Source organism: Puntigrus tetrazona, chromosome 1 (genome assembly GCF_018831695.1).
Source record: "Puntigrus tetrazona isolate hp1 chromosome 1, ASM1883169v1, whole genome shotgun sequence".
Classification (NCBI taxonomy): domain Eukaryota; kingdom Metazoa; phylum Chordata; class Actinopteri; order Cypriniformes; family Cyprinidae; genus Puntigrus; species Puntigrus tetrazona.
The window spans coordinates 11,968,826-11,990,660 of NC_056699.1; the positions used below are offsets into that span (position 1 = coordinate 11,968,826).

Below are 21,835 nucleotides of genomic sequence, written 5' to 3' on the forward strand. Positions count from 1 at the left end.
TCAGCATGTGTTGGTCCGGACCGGTCACCTGGTTTGGAGGGTAGTATGTGAGCCATCTCTCCAGGTGTGTGGCGTAGAGTCCAGGTATGAGACAGCGGTTCTGGAGAGAGCGCAGCTCAGGTGGAGCGAGCTGGTCTGCTGAAATCACCTCATAGAAACTAAACTGCAATGCTGCTGGGTCTTCATGGGCCCTCTGGTGCTGCCAGTGAAATTAAAACTACTTTACAAACCAAAACCAACCGCTCAGTGATTTAAATATATTTATAAATGATTATAAAGCAAACTCTGCATGTAGTATTTGTTAAGCAGCCATGTAATAAGCAAGATCATTTACAGGGATTCAACTGTATTTAATCTGGAAGAATATTGTTTCAATACATTAAACAAGATTTTGAAATCTTTCTTGTCATGTTCATGTAGCAGCTTCATGCTGTGCCCTCCTGTGCATGCTGTTGATGAGATTTCTGCCTCACACAAACTTGCGTTTACACCCAGTGATGTTCTCACTCACACTTACACATATTCAATCTTTCCACAGTATCACACATGAACCTGCACGCTTGCTTTCTACTGAAATCCACAAAACACACCACACGCATACACAAAATATGCTTTCAGGTATTTAAACTGCGTATATATTACTTTGCATTAAAAGACTGAAAATGAATGGTGAAGGTGTAAGAAAATAACTAACATACTGCCCATGACTTTTCACAGCCATCAGAACTGTACTTCATATTCATATTTTTTTCTTTTTTTGCTGTAAAGCAGTCTCTTTAACCCATCCACACAACTCTGATTGGACATTTCTACCAGTTTTAGCTTCGTGATTGGTTAGTGTCATACCTGGTACCAGCTATATGCCCTGTCTGAAGGGTTGATCAGCAGAGTAAGGATTTTGGCTTTAGGCAAGAGAGCGGCGGCTCGTTTGGGCGTATCCTCAGAAGGAAAGTAATTTGCGCTCTTCTCAAACAGGAAATCGGTGCTGACATTAGAGGGTACAGGAAAGAACTCCATGTACCTTTGAGAAGAGAGGTGTATTGAGTTAAAGAAAACTCACACAAAGACAAATGCACACACAGGCATAGGTGTCATTTACAATGGGACATTTTTCCACAGAAGATTCTGTCCTCACCACTTTATAAAAATCTAAGCCCAAAATCTAGTTTAACCATCAAATAAAAGATTTCAGAGCCCTGCACAACATATTGTGTCCATAAATTAAGAATTTGTTCCTACAACGTATTAACTTGTTCCCTAGTTCTATATAAATCATGGCCATGTTTTACTAATTTGTTTCTCAAGGGAACAAATTAGTACAGTGTGGCCACATTTTACCTAAAATGAAAGAACCAATTAATTAAATGTGTCCACGAAGTAATAAGTAAGGGAAGTCAATTCATGGTATGCCATGTGTTTAGCTCTGTATCTGTTAGTGTACACTTTTATTTCCAAAATACAAAAACAATTTATATATATATATATATATATATATATATATATATATATATATATATATATATATATATATATATATATATATAAACAATTATCAAATCATTTTAAGATATATTTTTTAAAAATGAATACACCCAGTCACTCATATTATTTTCTGCATGTGTAGGTAGCACTATAAGATTTAATTTGGTCTATTAAAAATAATATATCACAATATTGATAATTAATCCATTTCTTGTACTTAGCAGGTTGCCACAAGGCATTAAAGGACTAACTCAATTTATAATATAATAACAATTAATCAACTGACCTACTAAACCCTAAAACTGACAGCAGCAGATGAACAAATTAGTTTTGTCATAAAAAATATTCCACAAACATATTTAAGCACCTAAACCTGAGAGCAATTGTGTAATAAGAGTGTAATAGTAAACTTAATAGCAATTTAAACTGAAATAAACATTTTAATGATTAAACATTATACAGTTGTAACAATATTGTTTATATTAAAGTTTGCACTTTAAAAATAACTATACTCCAGATCTGTCTTCCAGACCAATACATTATAATTACCAAAACAGTGGAAGATCATGTTTAATTATTTGGGCTTGACCTACTTAATATTAAGGAGCTACGCCTTATCCACTTACACAATGTCATAACCACTGTATATTCCTCCAAAATCATTTTCACAATAGAAACCCACGCACAAATGTGTCTGGTGCACAGGAGCACACTTCACACCCACCAGTCGATGCCTTTGTGGTAGTTGTTGGTGTTGAAAAACTGAACTTCCTCAAATGTTTTCACACTGGGAAAGTTGCTGGAGATGAAGGGATGCATGATCAGGAAGAGGTAGAGCGCTGTCGTGCCTGTTGAGAGAGAGAGAGAGAGAGAGAAAAAAGAGATAAAGGAAGGAAGGAGGGCAGGAGAGAAAGGAAGAAGGAGGAGAAGTAAATCAACGAGCCCTTCCCCTGCTAATGATGAAATTATATGTGCAGCTGATAGCGCTGAAGAGAAACATTTTAGACCTGGAGATTCTGCCCACAGACCGAGAAACTAAGAGACATGGGATCAATACACCATTTACCTTATGGATTTTTTTTTCTGTGTGTGTGTTGCGAGTTTGTGATACAGCAGGAAAGAAGATGAGTGCAGAGAGGAGAAGTGTTTAACAAGACAGTGTCTTGACACCAATCAAAATCTTACAGCCCCAAAACAGCGCTCTGTCTTTTCCCTTGTTCTACCCCCCCAGCCCTCTGGGGATGTGTCTGTATTGTTCTCCTCTAGAGCTGAACGCCCGTGGTTGCACTTTCATCATTTCCAGCCGCACAAGGTGAGATATGAAGCAGGATCAAGGGGAACAGCGAAGCGAGGAGATACGCACGCACACACACGCGGCTTTGAAGCCCTGCAAAAGGAAAGACGGAAGAAACATGCTCTAGAAACGGAAAAAGAGAATTACCTGTTTTCTGAGGCCCGACCACCATGAACTTGGGTAGCCTGTCGCAGGTCTTCTCTTTAGACCAGATGTCCTTATGCCGTTTATCATCGCATGGGTTCTGGAGAAGGACACAGTAAACGAGATCAGTCGTAAAGCTCTATCAAATTAATAAATGATCTGTTAAGCATGGAGACAGTGGACAAAGTCTGCAGGTCGCCTACAGTGTATGGGGAGCATCTTCAGATTTAGATTTTGACAGATATAAATAGATATTCTAGAGCCCTATTCCGATGGGATTTGTTTTCAGGACAAAGTCGTTTTTAATGCAGACATTTGCATGTGTAATCAATTTGCTTAGATTAGAAATTTATGTTGAAAACAGAACTATACGAAAATAATCTTTTTCAGTTCAATAACTAGTATGTAAACTGTACTGGCAAAGCTTCGAAGTGCCCCTATTATGGATTTTTGAATGAAAATGAATGAAAACATCCCGAATCATTGAAATGAGTCATTTTTAAAACAAATCCCAAGCCGTTAACATAAAAAAACATAAAAAACATAAAAAAACTTGTTGGTCTGAATGAAAACGCAAATTCATTCTTTGCCACTAGGTGCCGCTTTTGGAGCGTTAAAATAGCTTGGCAAAGCAATGTTCACACATCTTTTCTAATGTAAAACAGACACTGGCTGCTTCAAAAAAGACGCCAAGTGTGAACAGACGCCTAAGGCTGTACACAAAGCAGCACTGCGCTCATAAACTAATTTTATCAGGGATTACAGATGTGATAAAATGAAGATAAGATCAACTGACCAAACTGACCAAAAAATGGAATTGTTGGGAAGCCACTGTGCAAATAAGGTAAAAATAAAAGCATATTATTAGACAATAAAAGTGTTTTTTGACATTGCATGCATGTCAACCTGTTGTTAGGGACTTCCAAAACCAAAATATGAACCTTATCCACAAGAGCGGTGTTTGAACCCCTATATGCTGCATCATTTAATATGAAACATATTAAATGGAGCAAACTAAAATAAGCTAAAATTGCGCAAAACCTCTAAGTCCCTGTGAGAAGATGTAAAGTGCATCTTTCATTTTCTGGTTGCTTTTCATTTGTCAATATTCACTTGAGACACATGGAGTGCTTCATGTACAACAGTTCCAAGACCTTCAGGTCACAGAGAGTGGGCTGTTTATGTCAGCCTGCACAGAATTGCTTTTACCTGTCATAATTTCTTGAGGACATTTTATGTAAGGTTTTTATGTAAAGAGGCTGTACTCATTTAAAAGTAATCATTAAATAAGCCTCAAATTATTGAACGGTATCCATAGAAATAAAATTTTACTTTTATTTTGAGGTTGGCAACTGTTTTGAAAAGAAGTGACTTATGCTCACCTCGAATGCATTTATTTAATATTGATTAAATGTTGAGGAAAATAGTTTGAGGATATGGTTCAGATGACAGACCTGCCAGAGCGGGTGTCTCTGTTCTGGGAAGAGTGTGAAGTACTTGTGAGCGAGCTGCACGGGAGGAAGTGTGTGCAGCCTCAGGTTGGTCCAGCATTTCAGGAAGTTAGCCAGATTAGTGAACGTATACAAGCCCAAGCGGTCATTCCCATAGTTGGAGAGATGAGTCATAAATATACTGATCTAAAGAGAAGAAAAAGAGAAATCGAAATTGTATTAGTTCATCATCACTAAACAGCAGACTCATCTAATACAGTGAAATATGTGATGACCTTAGTTGTAACACCCCAGTGTTTCCTGTAGGTAGCAGTGTTGTGCATATTAATGTTCAGGTTTTAAACCTTTGCTCTTTCATTATGCTAACACCTTTTCTCTTAAGAGCTTTAGATGAGAGAGAAATTACCAACATTAGTCTATAAACGTGCCTTAGTTGTATTTGTGCATGATTTAATTAGTCAAAAATGCACTGTAAATGGCCTGGCAGATGTTATGTTATGTTGATCACTTGGTCTTTGATAAAGGCTAAATATCGCTTAGCAACCCTATACACTGCATTGGGGTGTGCCGATTTCCTGCGTCTGGCCCTTTATGGGGCTGTTCAGAGCACCCCTGGGGCACATTCAATTACAGCAGGCCGTTCAGCGGTCTTTCATATGAGGTAAGCCCAGCGGATGCGTCCACTTCATGTGGAGTGGAGCTGTAATTCTGATGTAATCCACTAGAGTAAGGTCACTCGCGGACAGTGTCTGTGGAGATTAGGATCAATACAATTAACAAGGGTCTGCTGAGAGAAGAGAAAAGATGAGAGGAGTGTGGAGGGAAAGACGGGAGAAAAAAGAAGAGCGACCAAGTTTTATTGGGTCTCTATGCTTGACTGGTTTAGTAGGTTGCATTGCGAGAGGAGAGGAGAGGGAATATGTGGCCTAGTTTAAAACAGACACTCCCAGTAATGCCAGGCAGGGCTGGCGCTAAAATTCACCTGACCCAGGACTAAGTTTTTATGGGTGGGTCCACACTCGTCCAGGTGCAGTGAGTAGCGCTGTGAGATAGGGGCCCTTAGGGGCCTCCCCTCGTCACAGGGTCTGGGACAGCACTCCCAGATGACCCTCCTCAATGACGGCCTTGAAGCTATGCATCCTTCATTTCTAAAAAAAAAATCTCATAAAAACCTTAAAGATAGACAAAAAATTGATTTATATATTTATACTTTTACATTATTTTCTCCCATTTTGGCCTATAAAAAATTGCACCCAATAATGCATTAAAATAACCGTGAATTAAACAAGAAACAATAGTGCTCACAAGGAAAACAATGCTGCATAATGCCATTAATAATAACAATATTAATCTATACACTACTGTTCAAAAGTCTGGGGTTAGATTTTTTTTTATTAATAGGTTTACTAAGAAATTATGCATTAAATAAAAAGTGACAATAAAGATCTTTCTATTTAACAAGGAATAGACTAGATCACAGTTTCCACTAAAATATTCAGCACATTTGCTTACAACACTAAACGATAAAATAAGGTAAAAATATTAATAAAGCATAACAAGAAGAAAACTTTATTCAGCATCATTGTAGACTGATTTCTGAAGGATCATGTGGCACTGGAGACTGGAGCAACGACTTCTCAAAATTCAGCTTTGCCATCACAAAAATAAATTACATTTTAAAATATATTAAAATAGACAATTATTGTAAACCGTAAACCGTAAATTTGCAATATTACTATTTTACTGTATTTTCAATCAAAAACAATGCAACCTTGCTGAGCATAAGAGAAAATCCCATCATCCCAAACATTTGAATGGTAATAAATATAGGACAACAAAACTGCACAAAAGTAAAGTGCAATATGAAATAAAATAATAATGTAAACAATTCTTCTTAACCATATTATTATACATTGTATATAAATAAAATACAATAATAAAGATGTTATTTTAATCTTTGTAATCATTTTATTTTTATTTTGTCATAAAAGAAACAAATTAAAATATAAATAGTTCGGTCAATATTGTATTATAATATAATACATTAGTAATATATTACTAATTGTTGTTAAACAAATACATCGTGTTTAATAAGCACACAGATACAAGAACCAGCAAAAGGCAGCAGAAGTCAGTCAGAAGCTCCACAAGCTGGACATCCACACGTTTTAGCAGAACTTTACCACCGACATCAATTCATTTTCCATATAACTCTTACATTTATCTTGAAATGAGATCTGCTTTATTATATAACAGTTTATTAAATTGAAGGTAAAAGAGAAGACTACGCGATCCATTAGAACACAATGTCTCCTGTAGACTAAAAGTGCTTTATAATCAGGCAGGATCTGGTTGGAGCGTGTAATGGACTCTGTATCAGGGCCTAAGTGCGCTCTCTCAGAAGGCTGCCGTGGATGTGTTGGAGGCAGGAGGCTTTGATTGATGGATGGGATGCTAGGTGACCGTGAGCAGGGCGGGGAATATTTATGGGATAATGAGACAAGTTTAGCAGCTTCTGTCACACTGGCATGCTTTATGCCGGACCGGTGTAACACACACGCACTCTAGCGTACACACTCGCAGCCGCCGAATTCAATTTAACCCTCACGGGAAAACGAATGAGACCCGTGATATTAAAAAGATGTCAAGCATTATAAAGTATTTTGGTGGGATTGTGGTGAATGTTCGCCTTCGCTCCACACACATAAGAACACAGCCTTTTCCCACATGTACAACATCAATCTGACCACTGAACAAGCTCTGCTGTACCGCAAACAGACTGATCAAGATATGATTTATGCTGCGCTTTCAGCAATCAATAACAAACACACACATAAGCTTTGTAAAATAGACACCAGAAACCAACAACCCCTACTCGTACACACAGGCATAGGTCGTATGATTCATTTTACCTCGCGCTAGCAGCCAGGGCAAAGAAAGAGAGCAAGCAAAAAGAGGAAAAGAGAGCGAGTGAGCGAAAAAAAAAAAAAGCGTCCTTAAAGGATCTCGGGTCCAAAGGCATCTATCCTGCTTGTCCAACACACACTTGAGAATGCCAGCACAAGCCACCATTTTAACAGCTAAATTTGGACTACCTTTTGAACATGCACACACACACACACACACACACAAACACAAACACACACACAGCGAGAGGATCTAAAGGGTTCCAAACAGATGTTCCTTCTGGAAGAGGTTCAGGACCTGACAGAATTATAAATCACTAGCCTGGAAAAGACATGAAAATTTAACCAGCAAACACATATGCACTCACAAACACACACACACACACACAAGGATGAGAGCCTCCAATTACCACTGCTCACCTTTCACTGTGACTATGAGAGTTACAGGCTAGCGTTTCAGAAAGGTTACTTAAATTGGAATGTGAAGTTCACACAAGGGGCATAATGACTACTAGTTACTGTAACTACAGTAATTGTGGGCTTAATTTGCTTGCACCGTTTGTTCTTAAAGCAAAACGTAAGCGTTTAGTCACTTTACAGGATGTTTCATTAATTCAACAAACATCTTGTAGCTGATGTTTCAAGCTTCTTTTGTCTCAAGTTGACAGTAAGTGGCAGCAAAATGACATTTCCATAGAGTTTAATCAGAAGAACAGGAAAGGCAAAACATAAATTATTGGCAATAAGCAAAATAAAGAAAGAAATAAAATTAACTAACTTATAAAAATAAAATAAAAAATTGTATATTATCATAATTCTTTGAATATAACTTTTATCAAATCAATAATTTTATTCCAACCATTTCTTCTAGGGATAATAGGAGGATCATTTCTTTATATTTGGGATTACATTTCAGTTAAAGCCAGACTCATGCCATATATTTCTGGCCACAATTTTATCTGTCTGAGGCTAATTTTGGCTGGTTAATTGCCTGCAATAAATGTAAGTTTAATGGTGCAACACACAAATACTCAGTACCCAGTTTGTAACAAACAGCTTGCCCTTGGACAATCAAACTAACAAACAAACACAAACCCAAATACAGTAAAAGCAGGAAAAGTTATACTTCTGTTATAGTCTATTCTTTCCTCTCTATACAGTAAACCTGCAAAATCAAACCTGATTTTCTGTTCTGCATAGTATTAATCTTGACCTACTTGTTCAGATTGGTTCTACATGATTATCACATGCAATGACGTTCCCCGACCATGGCATTAACACACACACACACACACACACACACACACACACACACACACACACACACACACACACACACACACACAGACATTTCTTCTAATATCATATATAATATTAAAGGAAAAGTTCAACTGAAACTCTTAACTGCTGCAGATCACTGATTCTCCAGAAGAAACTGATAATCACTTCATTGGTTCAGATAACTTGGACTTTATGCTTTATGCTTTGCCATATTATTTATTTATTTCCCATATTATTATTTACTTCCAAGTCTAGTAGTTGTAATTGCTCAGAAATTGTGATTTTGCATTTCATGCATAAAGGTTGGACAATTCAGAAATGCAAGAGGGGCAGAATTTTCATGCTTGTATATACTTATGCTATTCTACAGCTGTTCTTTTAATGTAATGTTATATTTTAATATAGATTAAAAAATGCTGAACAACCATTTTGTTGTTTGTATCATTCTCTAACTTTCCCTAAGCTAGCATAACTTAATAATACTCAGAATCACACACACACACACACACACCCCATCGGCTCATTTAACAGGAGAGTCCAGCTGGAAAATTTTGTCCTCAAGCGTCATTCCTCTCTTTCCGTCCTTTATGCTTTCTCTCTCTTGCTTAGGCTCAAACAAACACAAATTCCCTCTCTTTTTCTCTGATTTGACACCGTTCCATTTCCTGTACAAACTGCTTAGTTCCGCTTACATTCTCTCTCTCTCTCTATTCTATGACCATCCATTATCAGGATAATTGAAAGTTGACATCAACATACACAATGATCTCAGCTGAATTTGTTGTGTTCTTCTTAAAGGAATTCTTCATTCTAAAGTATATATATATATATATATAAATATATTCATATATAAATATATTCATATATATATATATATATATATATATATATATATATATATATATATATATATATATATATATATATATATATATATACATATATATATATATATATATATATATATATATATATATATATATACACATACATATATATATATATATATATATATATATATATATATATATATATATATATATATATATATATATATGTGTGTGTGTGTGTGTGTGTGTGTGTGTGTGTGTGGCTTAGTGTTAGGCTAACAAAATGGAAACATACATACACACACACACACACACATATATATATATATATATATATAATATGATATAAGAGTATATAATGAAAAAGATTTAGTCTGTTCATTTCTCATTTGGTTCTACAGGAGAAAAAACACAACAGTGAGCAAGTAATAGCAGAACAGAATGTTCGTTTTGTGTAAAATATTCCTGTAACAAACGCCCCTATGCATACTGTCCTGTTTTCTGGGAAGGGCATAAATGAGGGTAAAATAGAGTGTCAAAAACACAGTGTTCTCCCCTCTGTAACTGATCTTATGCTCTGTTAACCTCATGCTCTCAAACACATAATACACACTACACACACACACAGACACACACACACCTCATTTCAGGGAGAAGACCTCAATAATGAATGGACAGATAAATGAGTTTCCCTTAAAGCCCTCTGGACAGAAAGACAAAGAGAGCACAGGCATGGGGGATTTTTTCCCCTTTTTCGATCAATGTTGTACCAATGTTTTTCCAATGTAATAACAATTTTATCACTGCCATAAAATGTTTAATCGATGCTGATACAATGCTGAAAGAGAAGAGAAGAGAAGAGAAGAGAGGAGAAGAGAAGAGAGTGATGTATGTCATTAATAAGTAGTGCTCTGTCTTCATGTTAACAGTGATTCATTTTAACACAGAAGAATGTGGCTGTGATGAATAAATCAGAGAGCCTACGGTCAGATTAATGTATGTATGTGATGGGTTTGAGTTTAATGTAGAAAGACAGATGTGTGATCATGTTACTGGTAATGCGTTTCTACTCAGCTCTCACAGCACTTTTAAGCTCAATAATAGTTTGGTTTGGCTGCCTATTGTAGAAAGTTATTCAAACAAAATCCACAAAGCAGTGTAATTGTCTGCTTTTCACATGGTGCCATGTTGTGACTGAATTAGAACTCTGGATGACTGTTGCTTAGAGATAGAAGACTCATGTTTAATTCATTAGGGGTTGGGTCCAGACTCTAAAGCCACACCCACATGACATCATCTATTCCAATCTCAAAACATTACCAAACAAACTAAACACACATCTGACAACAATCACAACATACAAAACACTTTACATCACTAATACTGATAATAGCTAATAATAAATAGTTAAAATGTAAATATTAAAAGTGATATTTTTTGATCTTTCAAATTATTGGCAGAGCGACCAATATCACACGACTGCAAAAATAATAATTAGGCAACATTAAATATAAAATAATCTAATTTATAAACACAATTATGAAATGTAAATCAAAAATACAATTAATACAGTATGCTTTTACCACACTATAAGAAAAATGATCCTCAATATCTTTTTCTCATCGATTCCTCTTTTATTCAGACAACCACTAACACTTAACACACTATTAACACACTATCACACACTGTTGGCTTTGGCAAGGTAAGTGTGAAGTGAACAATCTCATTCCACACACACTGACTACAATATACTACATCTTCACACCTCCATATCTCCTTATGTTGATTTCACCCCCTCTCTCTGTGGGCTGTTTATTATTGCTGGTATAAGCAGATGATCAGGATCTGTGCGAACATGAGAACACACACACAATCTCTGATTACATTCAGCTTGTTTTTCAGGTCAGTGCTGTGCCATGGGAATGAGTCAACCCTTACTAATGGCCTTTAGCCAAAGGAGAAGATTCACTCTGATGCTTTCTTCACACAAACAAACACACTGACTCTTGAAACATTAAATTTTCATACCTTATACACATAAAGACTGCACAGGATGTTAGTGCAAGTTCACAATACATGCAGTACTCTATCTATTCGGAAACCCATTTACAATATCCATTAATGCTCCAAAGTAGGATTTTACATTAGACAACCAGTGTCATTTTAGTAGTATTTATAAAAGCTTATAGTATTTATTGATATTTTTTCATTTGTTATTTTATTTTTTCCGTTTTCATTTTAATTTTAAGCTATACATTTTGAAATGCAGCTTTTCAATATTTCTATTTAGCTTTTTCAGCTTTTTCTTTACTTTTAGTACTTTAGCTTATTTCAGTTAGTTAACATTAATGCAAGTTTGCCTTTTTTTTACTTGCCAATAATGATCTGTAAAAGAACAGCACAGCAACCAAACAAACATAAACAAAACGTGGCCAAAATTGGATGCACAACCTTTGACATGCACAACAAAATACGTGGGAAGCATTCTTTCCCTTTTAAAATTTAATAACCTCTTTTTTCCTAACCAAACTATGTATTGTTATATGGTTAGATGCATTATCATTTTTTTTTCCTGCGGTCCATGACCCTATCAGGATAGACCTGTGACTCAATTTTGGGTCGCAACCTACTTGTTGAGAAGCACTGAATTAATGTAGAAACACACAGCACTCGTACACAACTGTAGACACACTCTTGTTTTTCATTTCGCTGCTGATTCAAGCAGAGCAGAGTTTCAACATAAGAACAGTGATTCATGCTGGGAGAACAAATCTATAAGCAACACTAACATGGAAACCCAGAGAGGGAGAGAGAGGAGGGGGCATGAGGACAGAATAAGACAGAGAAAAACAATACAACAGGCTGATAGAATGAAATGAGCGGAGACGACAGGGAGTAGCGGTGTGTGTGTGTGTGTGTGTGTCTGTGTTTTACACTCACAGGGTTGAGAAGGACGGTGAGAAACAGTTCTCCTCCTCGTATGCTTTTGTCCAGTTCTTTAGGGCCTCCCGGATACTCTTTATAGAAGATGGTGTGAGTGAATAAGCCGCATGTCTGACGGGGCAGCACCTGCTCTCACACAACACACACAGAGTTTAAGTTCGCAAAGCTTAAGGCTACAAAGATATGCGATCAATACAGTGCAAACCAAATGAAGAATCTTTTAATGGTGTATTAATAAACCTCTCTGTTGTTTATCATCTAATACTGCCAGTTTGAGTGCTACACATGACATTTTATTAGGTCTCATGTCAATGTATCTGTATTCAAGTGTTGCGAGGAAACAACTTCATATATATTCATCCATTCACTTTCTGTCTAGATCAGTCAGAGAAAATAGAATCATTTCTCAGTGGGAAAAAGCTGAATTCTTCAATAAAATATGTGGCAAACAGGCAAAGACTGACAAGAAGAAAATATACTGTGACTCAATGTGACAAAATTACTGCTTGACAATAACAGAAGCTTTTCGAACTTTTCTAGCTCACTTCTAGGTACAGTAAAGAACATTACAAATGTGTATTTGGACAAAACAACTGCTCTATTCAATGTGACTGAGGCTTTTAGGTTTCACTATACGGATACAAATGTATCATAAAAGTAGACGAATGAAATTCATTGTGAAGTATATTATAAAAGTTCTGAAGTTGTGAAATAGCTTTGTGTGAGAAACAGATTGAAATGCAATTTGTCATTGCTTTTTTTTTGCAACTTTTGTGCTTTTTGAGGCTTGACATTTTCTAGTTGTTATACAGTATTGAAGTAAGAAAATAATATGATCAGAACAACATGAAGGTCACTAAACGTAAAATAATAAGCAATGGAATTAAATGCAAAAGAGGTTTTTCCTTGCAATTTCATATTTCTTGAACATTTCTCATCACATTCTTACAAGAACAAACGATCTTCTATCATTTAATTTTAAAGCAGCACAGAATTTGAACATTAAAAATATTTTTTTATTGAGAACCAAAATATTACACTGATTTCTTAAGGATCAAAATTACATTAGATAAGAGACTTTCAAAAATATATATATTTTTAAATTTGCAAACTCCACACTTGTGAACAGGATAGTGTATGTCTGACATATTGTACTTCTACTTCATCTGACAGGCAGGTTGAGAGACGCTGGTACATATATAAGAACCAACAGAGTCAATATCTCAACACTGTAACAGTGTGTAAATATCAGAGAGGCAGCTAGACTCTTCCAACAAACTGCTAAAACAGCAAAATCTATTACATTAACACACCCACAAACACACTGGGCTCTAATGCACTGATAAGAGCTTTCATCACCCATATGCTTGTTTTCGGACTGCTTGATTGAGCTGGAACAGATCTTTGGGACTCCCTCCAATCTTTCCATCTAACTTAAACTTAATTGCTTTTCCCACTTTGACATCTTTCTCTGTGTGTTTTAGTGTGGCACGCATGTTCAACTAAATGCGCGGCAGAAAGTACGCACACACAATTGCAAAAAACAGTTGTATCGCACACATGTAGTCTTGATATTTTAATCTACTCCATCATTCCAGTGAAAACACAATGAACTGTCTGTTCCACCAACATGCTTGGAGAATTTATCAAACTCTATTCATGTGCTCTGTCCTTCCTGTTGGCTTTTCTGCCACCCACCTTCCCTGCCATTCTCATTGAATGTAACTTGCCCTGTCAGTATATTATTGTGGTGGTTTGTGAAAGAAGCAGTTAGTTCTATGGTGTGCTGTCGACTTGCTGTATTGTGGAGCCAGATCAGACTGTAACACACTGACATGCTTCATAGCTCCACGGATCTACACTCATCAGGATTCAGCGCTCTGGATCTCTGCTCCGAGCCCTGTCATGCTAGCACCGTGGAGGCCAGTAGTTAGGCCACAGGTGTTCGAACAACTGACCTAAAACCTGTTTTGGTGCATCTGCTAAATATAAAAAAGCCAGAGATGTGCGCTCACAAACACCTGCTGCAAAACATCTGTCTTTGGCTGGATACAGAATGCTCATAAAAAAGCTAGAGATGATGATGACAGCTAAATTGCATGCAAAAAAATATCTGATCTGAGTTAGGCCTGCCAACGTTTGTTCTTTTGTGTTGTGAATGAGGAAAAAGTGACACATCTCTAATTCACTAGAACGAACAAAGACAGACATGTTGTAGTGGGCTGGTGCTCCAATAAAAGAGAGTACTCTAATTTGTTTGTCTGAACTTCAAAAAGAACGAACAAGTATTCATAAGAATCAAATAAAGGGTGCATTAATTCCTGCTGTTTCATAAGAGTTATAAAAATTGATTGCACTGTGTTTCAAAAACTCATTTTCCTAATCAGCATCAGTTTTTTTTCCCGTGAAATATCTAAACAGCTTAAAATAATCTAATTTGCTAAAATTGCATAAAGGATTAAAAGCTGTTTTATTTTTTAAAAATTGGCAAATAGCTTTTTCTGATTCATGCATAAATCTAACAAAATCTAGTTAGTTTATGCTTTGTCTTTAATGAAAACAATTTGGCAATTGGGTATGAGAAATTAAATTATTTCAAGACATTGTTATATATTATTTAGTATTATTACAAAATTAAAGGCCCTACTTCTACATTTATCTTGACTATAGGAACTGGAAAAGACTTAAAGGAACATTTCACCCAAAAGCTTGGAAGAGCCAGGATAAGATTTTTAAAAAGTCGTCTGAAAGAAGAAGTCATATACACCTAGAATGCCTTGGACATGACTAAAACATGCCGTAATTAACATTTTTGGGTGAGCTATTTTTTGAATTAAAAACTATTGCATCAAAGAAAATAAATCTGTACCATCCCTCATGTTGTTCCAAACCGTTATGACCACAAAAAGGAGACGCTTAACATTTCAGTTTGTGTTTTACAGAAACGTTTGAATGTTACACAAAGGTGAGCAAATTATGTCAGAAGTTTTACTGCATGGTGAGCTATACCTTTAAATTAAATCTGCAGATAACCAAAGTCTTTAACCAGAAATGAGGGCCAGAGACAGTGAAAGCTATTTAAAAAATTGATTCAGAGCTGCGGTTGGGGACATCTAGTCAAAATCTGTGTGTGTGTACCACTAATAGATTTGGCTGTGGTGAATGCACTATGGGGTATTTCATCTGAGTCCCAGTGTGTCATCATTAATTCTTTTGGAGTGTATGTGTGTTTCATTGATTTGCTATGCTAGCTGTTGCTTGTATTTTGGCAGTCTCTTGCAGGCAAGTCTCGCTGCTTTTTCACAACGCTACCTGTGTAGCAGCCAGTGGCAGATTGCAAATCTATACAGCCTCCTGCAAAGCATGAGATGGGTTTTGTCCATAATCACTGATGTTTTGTATGTTAAGTACGTTTGTAATTGACAGCTTAGCTTACTAGCGTAGCACCAATGGGTTAAGAAATGTACTTTTAGTGAGCTAGATCAAAATATTACACCACGATAAATTTTTAACAAGGATTTGAGGAAGGATCTTGTACAACACTGCCTGTGGATGAAATCAAATATTAAACTATTACACATTTCAATATTAATATTCTGTAATATTAACCTTTTGAGTATGTGATTGTGTCCTGCATTATTAATCCCGTGGAAATTAATTTTATTCCACATCAAAAAAAAAAAAAAAGACTTGTTGCGCATACGCAAGATTTCTGTGTGGTGCAACGATGTGTCCTCTATATTTTGAGCCGTACCATGATGTCGTTATGAATGAATCCCTTGCGGTGGCGTGCAGGTTTGAGGTGTGGGTATTCCTCAGTACTGGTCACTCGTATCCCCCATGCTTTCTTCCAAGCCTCGTACAGCTGAATATGGACTGGATATACACCAGAATGATGAGGGGCCACGGCATATCCCAGATCTACTGGAATACCATGTTCCTGTAACAAGAAATACACGCAAATAAATATATAGCTGAATGTTATGCACATACACAAGCATATTACATTCTTTTATTAACACACATACACAGGTAATAGAGTAGTAAAATCGGTAGTGGATAAACCTCTATGCTTGTTTCATATGGATTACATAATCCAAGAATATTTGTTTTCCATTGGAATAGGTTTATTTGTAGACAAAGTAGACATTTCACTCTTTCTCTCTATCTTACATTCATTTTAATACCTTTATGTTTTTATGTCTGAAAGGCAAGCATGTACGGAGCACAGAAACTTGAAAGATGGCAGAAAGCTAATATTTAGCTCCACACCTGAATAGCACACATTTCTTTAGGTTAACAATAAGTTCCTGCTACTAACATTTTAGATGATATTTAAGGACAGTTAATGATATAGGTGAGTGTTTGGATGTCCTGCTAGATTGTGTTACCTCATCTTTGTATGTACATATACATACATGCACACACACACACACACACACAGACATAGATTACTCTAAAAAAAGGTCAAATTCAAAGTGAGAGGAATGTGAATAACTTAAACATCTGACGTTACTTGGTCAATCAGATGGGTTTGTGTTTCAGATTCCTCTCACTTTCGCTAAGCTGACAACTGAACAGAACAGTGAGAGACTAATGTTAATTGTTTTGGGCCAGTGGTAAACTGTTAATGAAAACACAATTACACTTTTTTGTCATACTTTTCCACGACATGACAATGTTTCTTGAAGAAGGCAGCATTAATTTACTTTTGCGATTGCAAATCTCAATTCTCATTGCTCCAGTCTTCAGTGCCACATAATGGATCAGAAATCAATGTATTACACTATTAATTTTTGCTTGTCATGATGGCTGGATATGACAAAAAAACCTCCTCAGAATTACACTGAAGAGAAAGCTTGTCACGACTGGATAGAACACACTGATGCATATGTATATGGACAAACATTTAGTACTGTTAGTATTGCATTAATTCATCTGCTCAGTGCTTCAGTAAATAAAATTACCAAAAATGCTATTTTCCAGACCGAGACGCACACATTTTTATGGCTGGTGCGCTCATTCACACTTATCTTCAGAGTTACACAGAGCTACCTCAGAGCTATTGATTCGAGACTTTATGATTTTTATGAAAAATCCATTTTCATTTTTAAATTTCTCTGGGCTAACTAATTAAAATCAGATAGGTGAGATAACAGACATCTAAAGAACAGCTGAGTCGATAACTGTATTTTGAGGTGAATTCTGAGATTTAACTTCCATATCATGAGGATCCAGTAATCCACAGAATTTCCCTCAAGAGAATGTGCGCGCGCACACACACACACACACACACACACACACACACCGCCCACATTCTCCATCCCCTCGTGTACACTCATCTGTTAGCTTAGCTGCACAGCTCTCTGATTTAATCAAACCCCCAAACCAATAAAGGCAAATCAAAGCTGTCTTCTCTAGATTATCAAACTTCTGCTCGTGGCCCATTAAAATTCTCTGTCAGCTCGACTCTCACAGTATCTGCCCTCTGAGCTGACAGACACTAGTCTGTTTAACTCTGCGCCCAGAGTCAAGAGCATGCTAACTGCTTGACCTTGGTCACTCGTGTAGGAGATTTTTCCTTGGAAATTTTTGAACCGTGCGGTTTGTTGATTGTCATCGACTATGAACAGATTCTTATGGATAAAGTCAGCATGAAATAGAATCTGTTTTCTAAATGCACGTTAATCCCGTTGCGAATGATTCATAAATGCATGTTTCATTTTTTGTAAGATCACAACTACATCCTAAGCCTGCCTACATCCAATCAGCAGCCACTGAACTAAACCAAGACCCCATCCTACATCTTTCTTTTAAATAATCTGCTTTAACTCAGACGTGCGTCACAATATTGAAAAAAGGATTGCTCGCTACTTATGTTACATCTAGACTTCAACATGCATACACATATTAGTTTTTTTCATAGTGGTGTAGACTTTCCACCGCCATATACTTTTTTATACAGAGTTAATAATATTTTCTCTTTCCAAACCATCACATAAACATGCAAATCACATAAATCTTATTTAAGGTATTATTTAGTATATTTATTGTGCTTTTTTTCTTTACAGGCACTGCTGGCTGCTCCCTAATATGTAGTTGATTTCAGGATTTACTATCCTTGAGGAGACGTTTGGATTGCATATAGGCAAAAGATGACCCTCATATACACAGAGCATTTAATACCCGTGTTGATGGCGCCACCTCATATGATTTATGTTCATTCTCTATTTAATTAATAATAAACTAAATATCATTCTTTGATGTATATCATGAGATAGAAATGTATGTGACAAAAAAAATTAAATAGACTTTTGATGTTTCAAGCGATTAAAACATCATTCAACTTCAACAGCTACATTTAAAATATTTTTGTGTCAGTCATGTTTACACAATTCCTCGAAAACTTTCCGTTTTCAGACCAGATTCTTACAGATTTATACATCTGTAGCAAGCATTTTGATAGCAAAGGATGACCAATATGAAAAAATGCTTTTTGGACTCAAAAACTAAGGAACATAAAAACTAAACAAATGCAATATTTTGCTAAAAAACACAGAAAATACTACCAGAGACTAGATGCCACAAGCAGAGGTTTGCATCTTGTGGAACATAAATGATTTTTTAAATACAGTTCATTTAAGTGAATTTGAAGTTAATGTAGCTCCAAAGTTACAAATGAATTTGACAACTTTAATAGGAGTATGTGTATTATTATAGTCTCAGATCTATAGCAAACAATATGATATATAGAAATATATTGTTTTCTTATGCTACATTACTACTGTACTTGACAGAAAAAATTGCTTGTCACTGCTGAAAAATGTAGTTAAGGTGTAGTTAGGTTTTGTGCAAAACACTTAAACAAACATACCCACATTTAAAAAAACATATTAGGCTAATTTAATTTCTAATATTTCTATTTCTCAGATGGCTAAACACACTAAAAGCCATTTAAAGTTCACTGTAATATGAAGGCCTCTTTACGGATAAAGATGAAATTATTAAAAATGATAATGTGAAGAGAAATAAACAACAAAGATAACAATTACATGGTTAAGTCAATCTGTAGCTTATGAAACAGACTATTGTTTTCAAAAGAACTTTGTTAAATCTTAATTTTAGTCACATTTTAATGCAAACTGCATTTGCATAAAAAACTATTAGCTAAACTGCTCAAGCCGTAGCGCATGACTCAAATTATAATTTAGCTGGCGGCTATGTTTTCAGACAGAGGCTGTGCTTGTTTGTGACTTTCAGCAGGGGCACTTTACGCTCTGTAGTTTATCACTCACTCTGCCGTTCACATCACACGGCCGGACTTGTAATATTCAAACAACCAAGTGACAGTGATGCTAATGCTCAACTTAACAGTACAGATGAATTGTAGACATAGGCAGCTAGAGAGTACACAACCATCTACAATACATTTCTGTATACATATCAATATTTAATGTAATTCGCCATAAAAGTTAATTTGCTAAAATGTACTTACCCTCAGGCCAATCTAAAATATATTGGAATTTGTTTCTTCATCAGAACATATTTGCAGAAATTTGCATTACATCACATGCTCAAAGCACTTTACTATTTGCTTTAAATGACGTTGATTGACAGTCTTGTCAAGATATCAATGCTTTGGACTCTCATTCTGACGGCACCCATTCGCTGCAGAGGATGGTCGTATGGCACAAATGCATCTTGGTGCACTTTTTAGAGAGACCCGAAATGTTACTGTAGTTCGAAAGAACTACACTAGAGGCGCAGTCATTTTCACACAGGGTTTTGATTAATAAAGTGTAATTTTTGCACAATTACTTCAAGAATATCATCTTATGATTAATATGCTGGAAGATTTGAAAACTAATGTTATATCTATCGGTCTTCATAGACAGTAGGTTTGTTCGGTAGTTCAGAGTACAGAGATATACTTGAGAGGCGAACAAAACAGTTCAACTCTGAGTAAAAGTTGAAATGGCACAGTTGCTGATATCAGCGAATGCATTTTATTATCAGTTCATATCAGTTTTGCATTTGTTAACACTATCGGGTACGTTTATGGTTGCTGTAGGGCATATTTCCAACACGATAGAGCATTGACTTTTAGTGACAGTCCACGGAATTTCAATTCTGAACCGCCACAATACATATAAAAATGTGCCAGGGTTCATGTATTGAACTTGTGTTTTAGTGCCACTTAGTGGACATTTCTTTTTGAAACTGTTTTGAAACATGCAGTGAGGTATGTTAAAACGGTGTTGCACAAAAGTGCACAGAGGTACATATTTTTAGGAGACCAGGTTGAGAGGTTCTATTGGTGAAATAATGCAACATTTCCCCTAATCTGTTCTGATGAAGAAACAACTCGCCTACATCTCGGATGGCCTGAGGGTCAACACATTTTTAGCAATTTTCTATTTTGGGGTGAACTATTCCTTTATTACAAAGTGCTACAAAAAGAAAGAAACTGGGAAACAAGTGCACGAGTGGCACTGCACAACGTAATGGATGGGTAGTTTATTTGCGTGACAATTTACTTGTTCAGTGGGTCATGCAGATATCCTCTCCAACGGTTCAGCCGCAGTGTTTGGCTTTCAAACAGCTCATAACTAAATAAAATAGGCTGTGTGACAATGAGGATTGCCAATGATCGCCCCACGGTGTGCCAGCACACAGCTAGATTCTTTTCCTTTGAAATTCTCTCGGAAATCTGAGAGAAATATTTCCATCACGTCTTTTAGTAGGGCATTCCTCATTTTTTGGATGCGATTTAGGAGATATATCTTTTTTCATTTTATAGGCAGGGAAGGAAAAGGAGCAGACGAGTGAAAGGGATCAGGAAATGGAATGAGCCGGATTTGCACTCGGGTCGCTTGCATCAATTTACAGTACGCGTATCACTCTGAAATACATGAAGGGTAAATATATGTGTCAGAGTATTACATTCTGCTAGCAAAGTGTCTTTGAGTGTGACATGAGAGTGCTGCTTCACAGAAAGAGGGGGACAAATAAATGCAGGAGTGTTACTGAGAGATAACTAAATGAGAGCACACACACGCTTACGCTCACACTCTCTCCCATTCGTGTGTAGGTTTCAATGATTCTGTCAAAATTATAAGAGGCACTTCTCTATTTGAGGAACAACTGAAGTCTCAAAGCACCTGTAAAACACGCATAATTAGTGTTCATTTTCTCACAGTAAATGACACGACTCGCTGGCGGGCTAATGGTTCCTTAGGTGAATGGGTATTTTGCTGGATGTGATAATACCTGGATGATGGTTTTGTTCACTGATTGTGTATAGGCAAGTTAGAGGTGTAGATTTTCTTTACCAAAGCGAAGTCTTTGTTCAGGATCATTTGTTCCATCAGAGAGGATTCATTATGGAAGAGATGAGGCTGCATATGACTCCACATATGAGGAAACCACCAGAACTCATCAACGTATTTCAACAACAGATCATCTCCATCATCTTCCTCCTGTGTGCCTGCACAAACAAATATT

General features: G+C 36.3%; 1 protein-coding gene across 1 annotated transcript in view; it reads right to left on the bottom strand.

The window, feature by feature from the left end:
- ndst3 (N-deacetylase/N-sulfotransferase (heparan glucosaminyl) 3) overlaps window positions 1–21,835 on the bottom strand; it is a 134,525-nt gene that overhangs the window by 8,456 nt on the left and 104,234 nt on the right. Inside the window, exons 7-14 of the mRNA XM_043250940.1 lie at window positions 21,664–21,818; window positions 16,086–16,271; window positions 12,329–12,457; window positions 4,375–4,557; window positions 2,924–3,020; window positions 2,207–2,330; window positions 847–1,021; window positions 29–199 (exon numbers count right to left, since the gene is read on the bottom strand). Of these exons, the coding sequence (XP_043106875.1) occupies window positions 29–199; window positions 847–1,021; window positions 2,207–2,330; window positions 2,924–3,020; window positions 4,375–4,557; window positions 12,329–12,457; window positions 16,086–16,271; window positions 21,664–21,818 (1,220 nt within the window). The remainder of the gene's footprint in view (window positions 1–28; window positions 200–846; window positions 1,022–2,206; window positions 2,331–2,923; window positions 3,021–4,374; window positions 4,558–12,328; window positions 12,458–16,085; window positions 16,272–21,663; window positions 21,819–21,835) is intronic.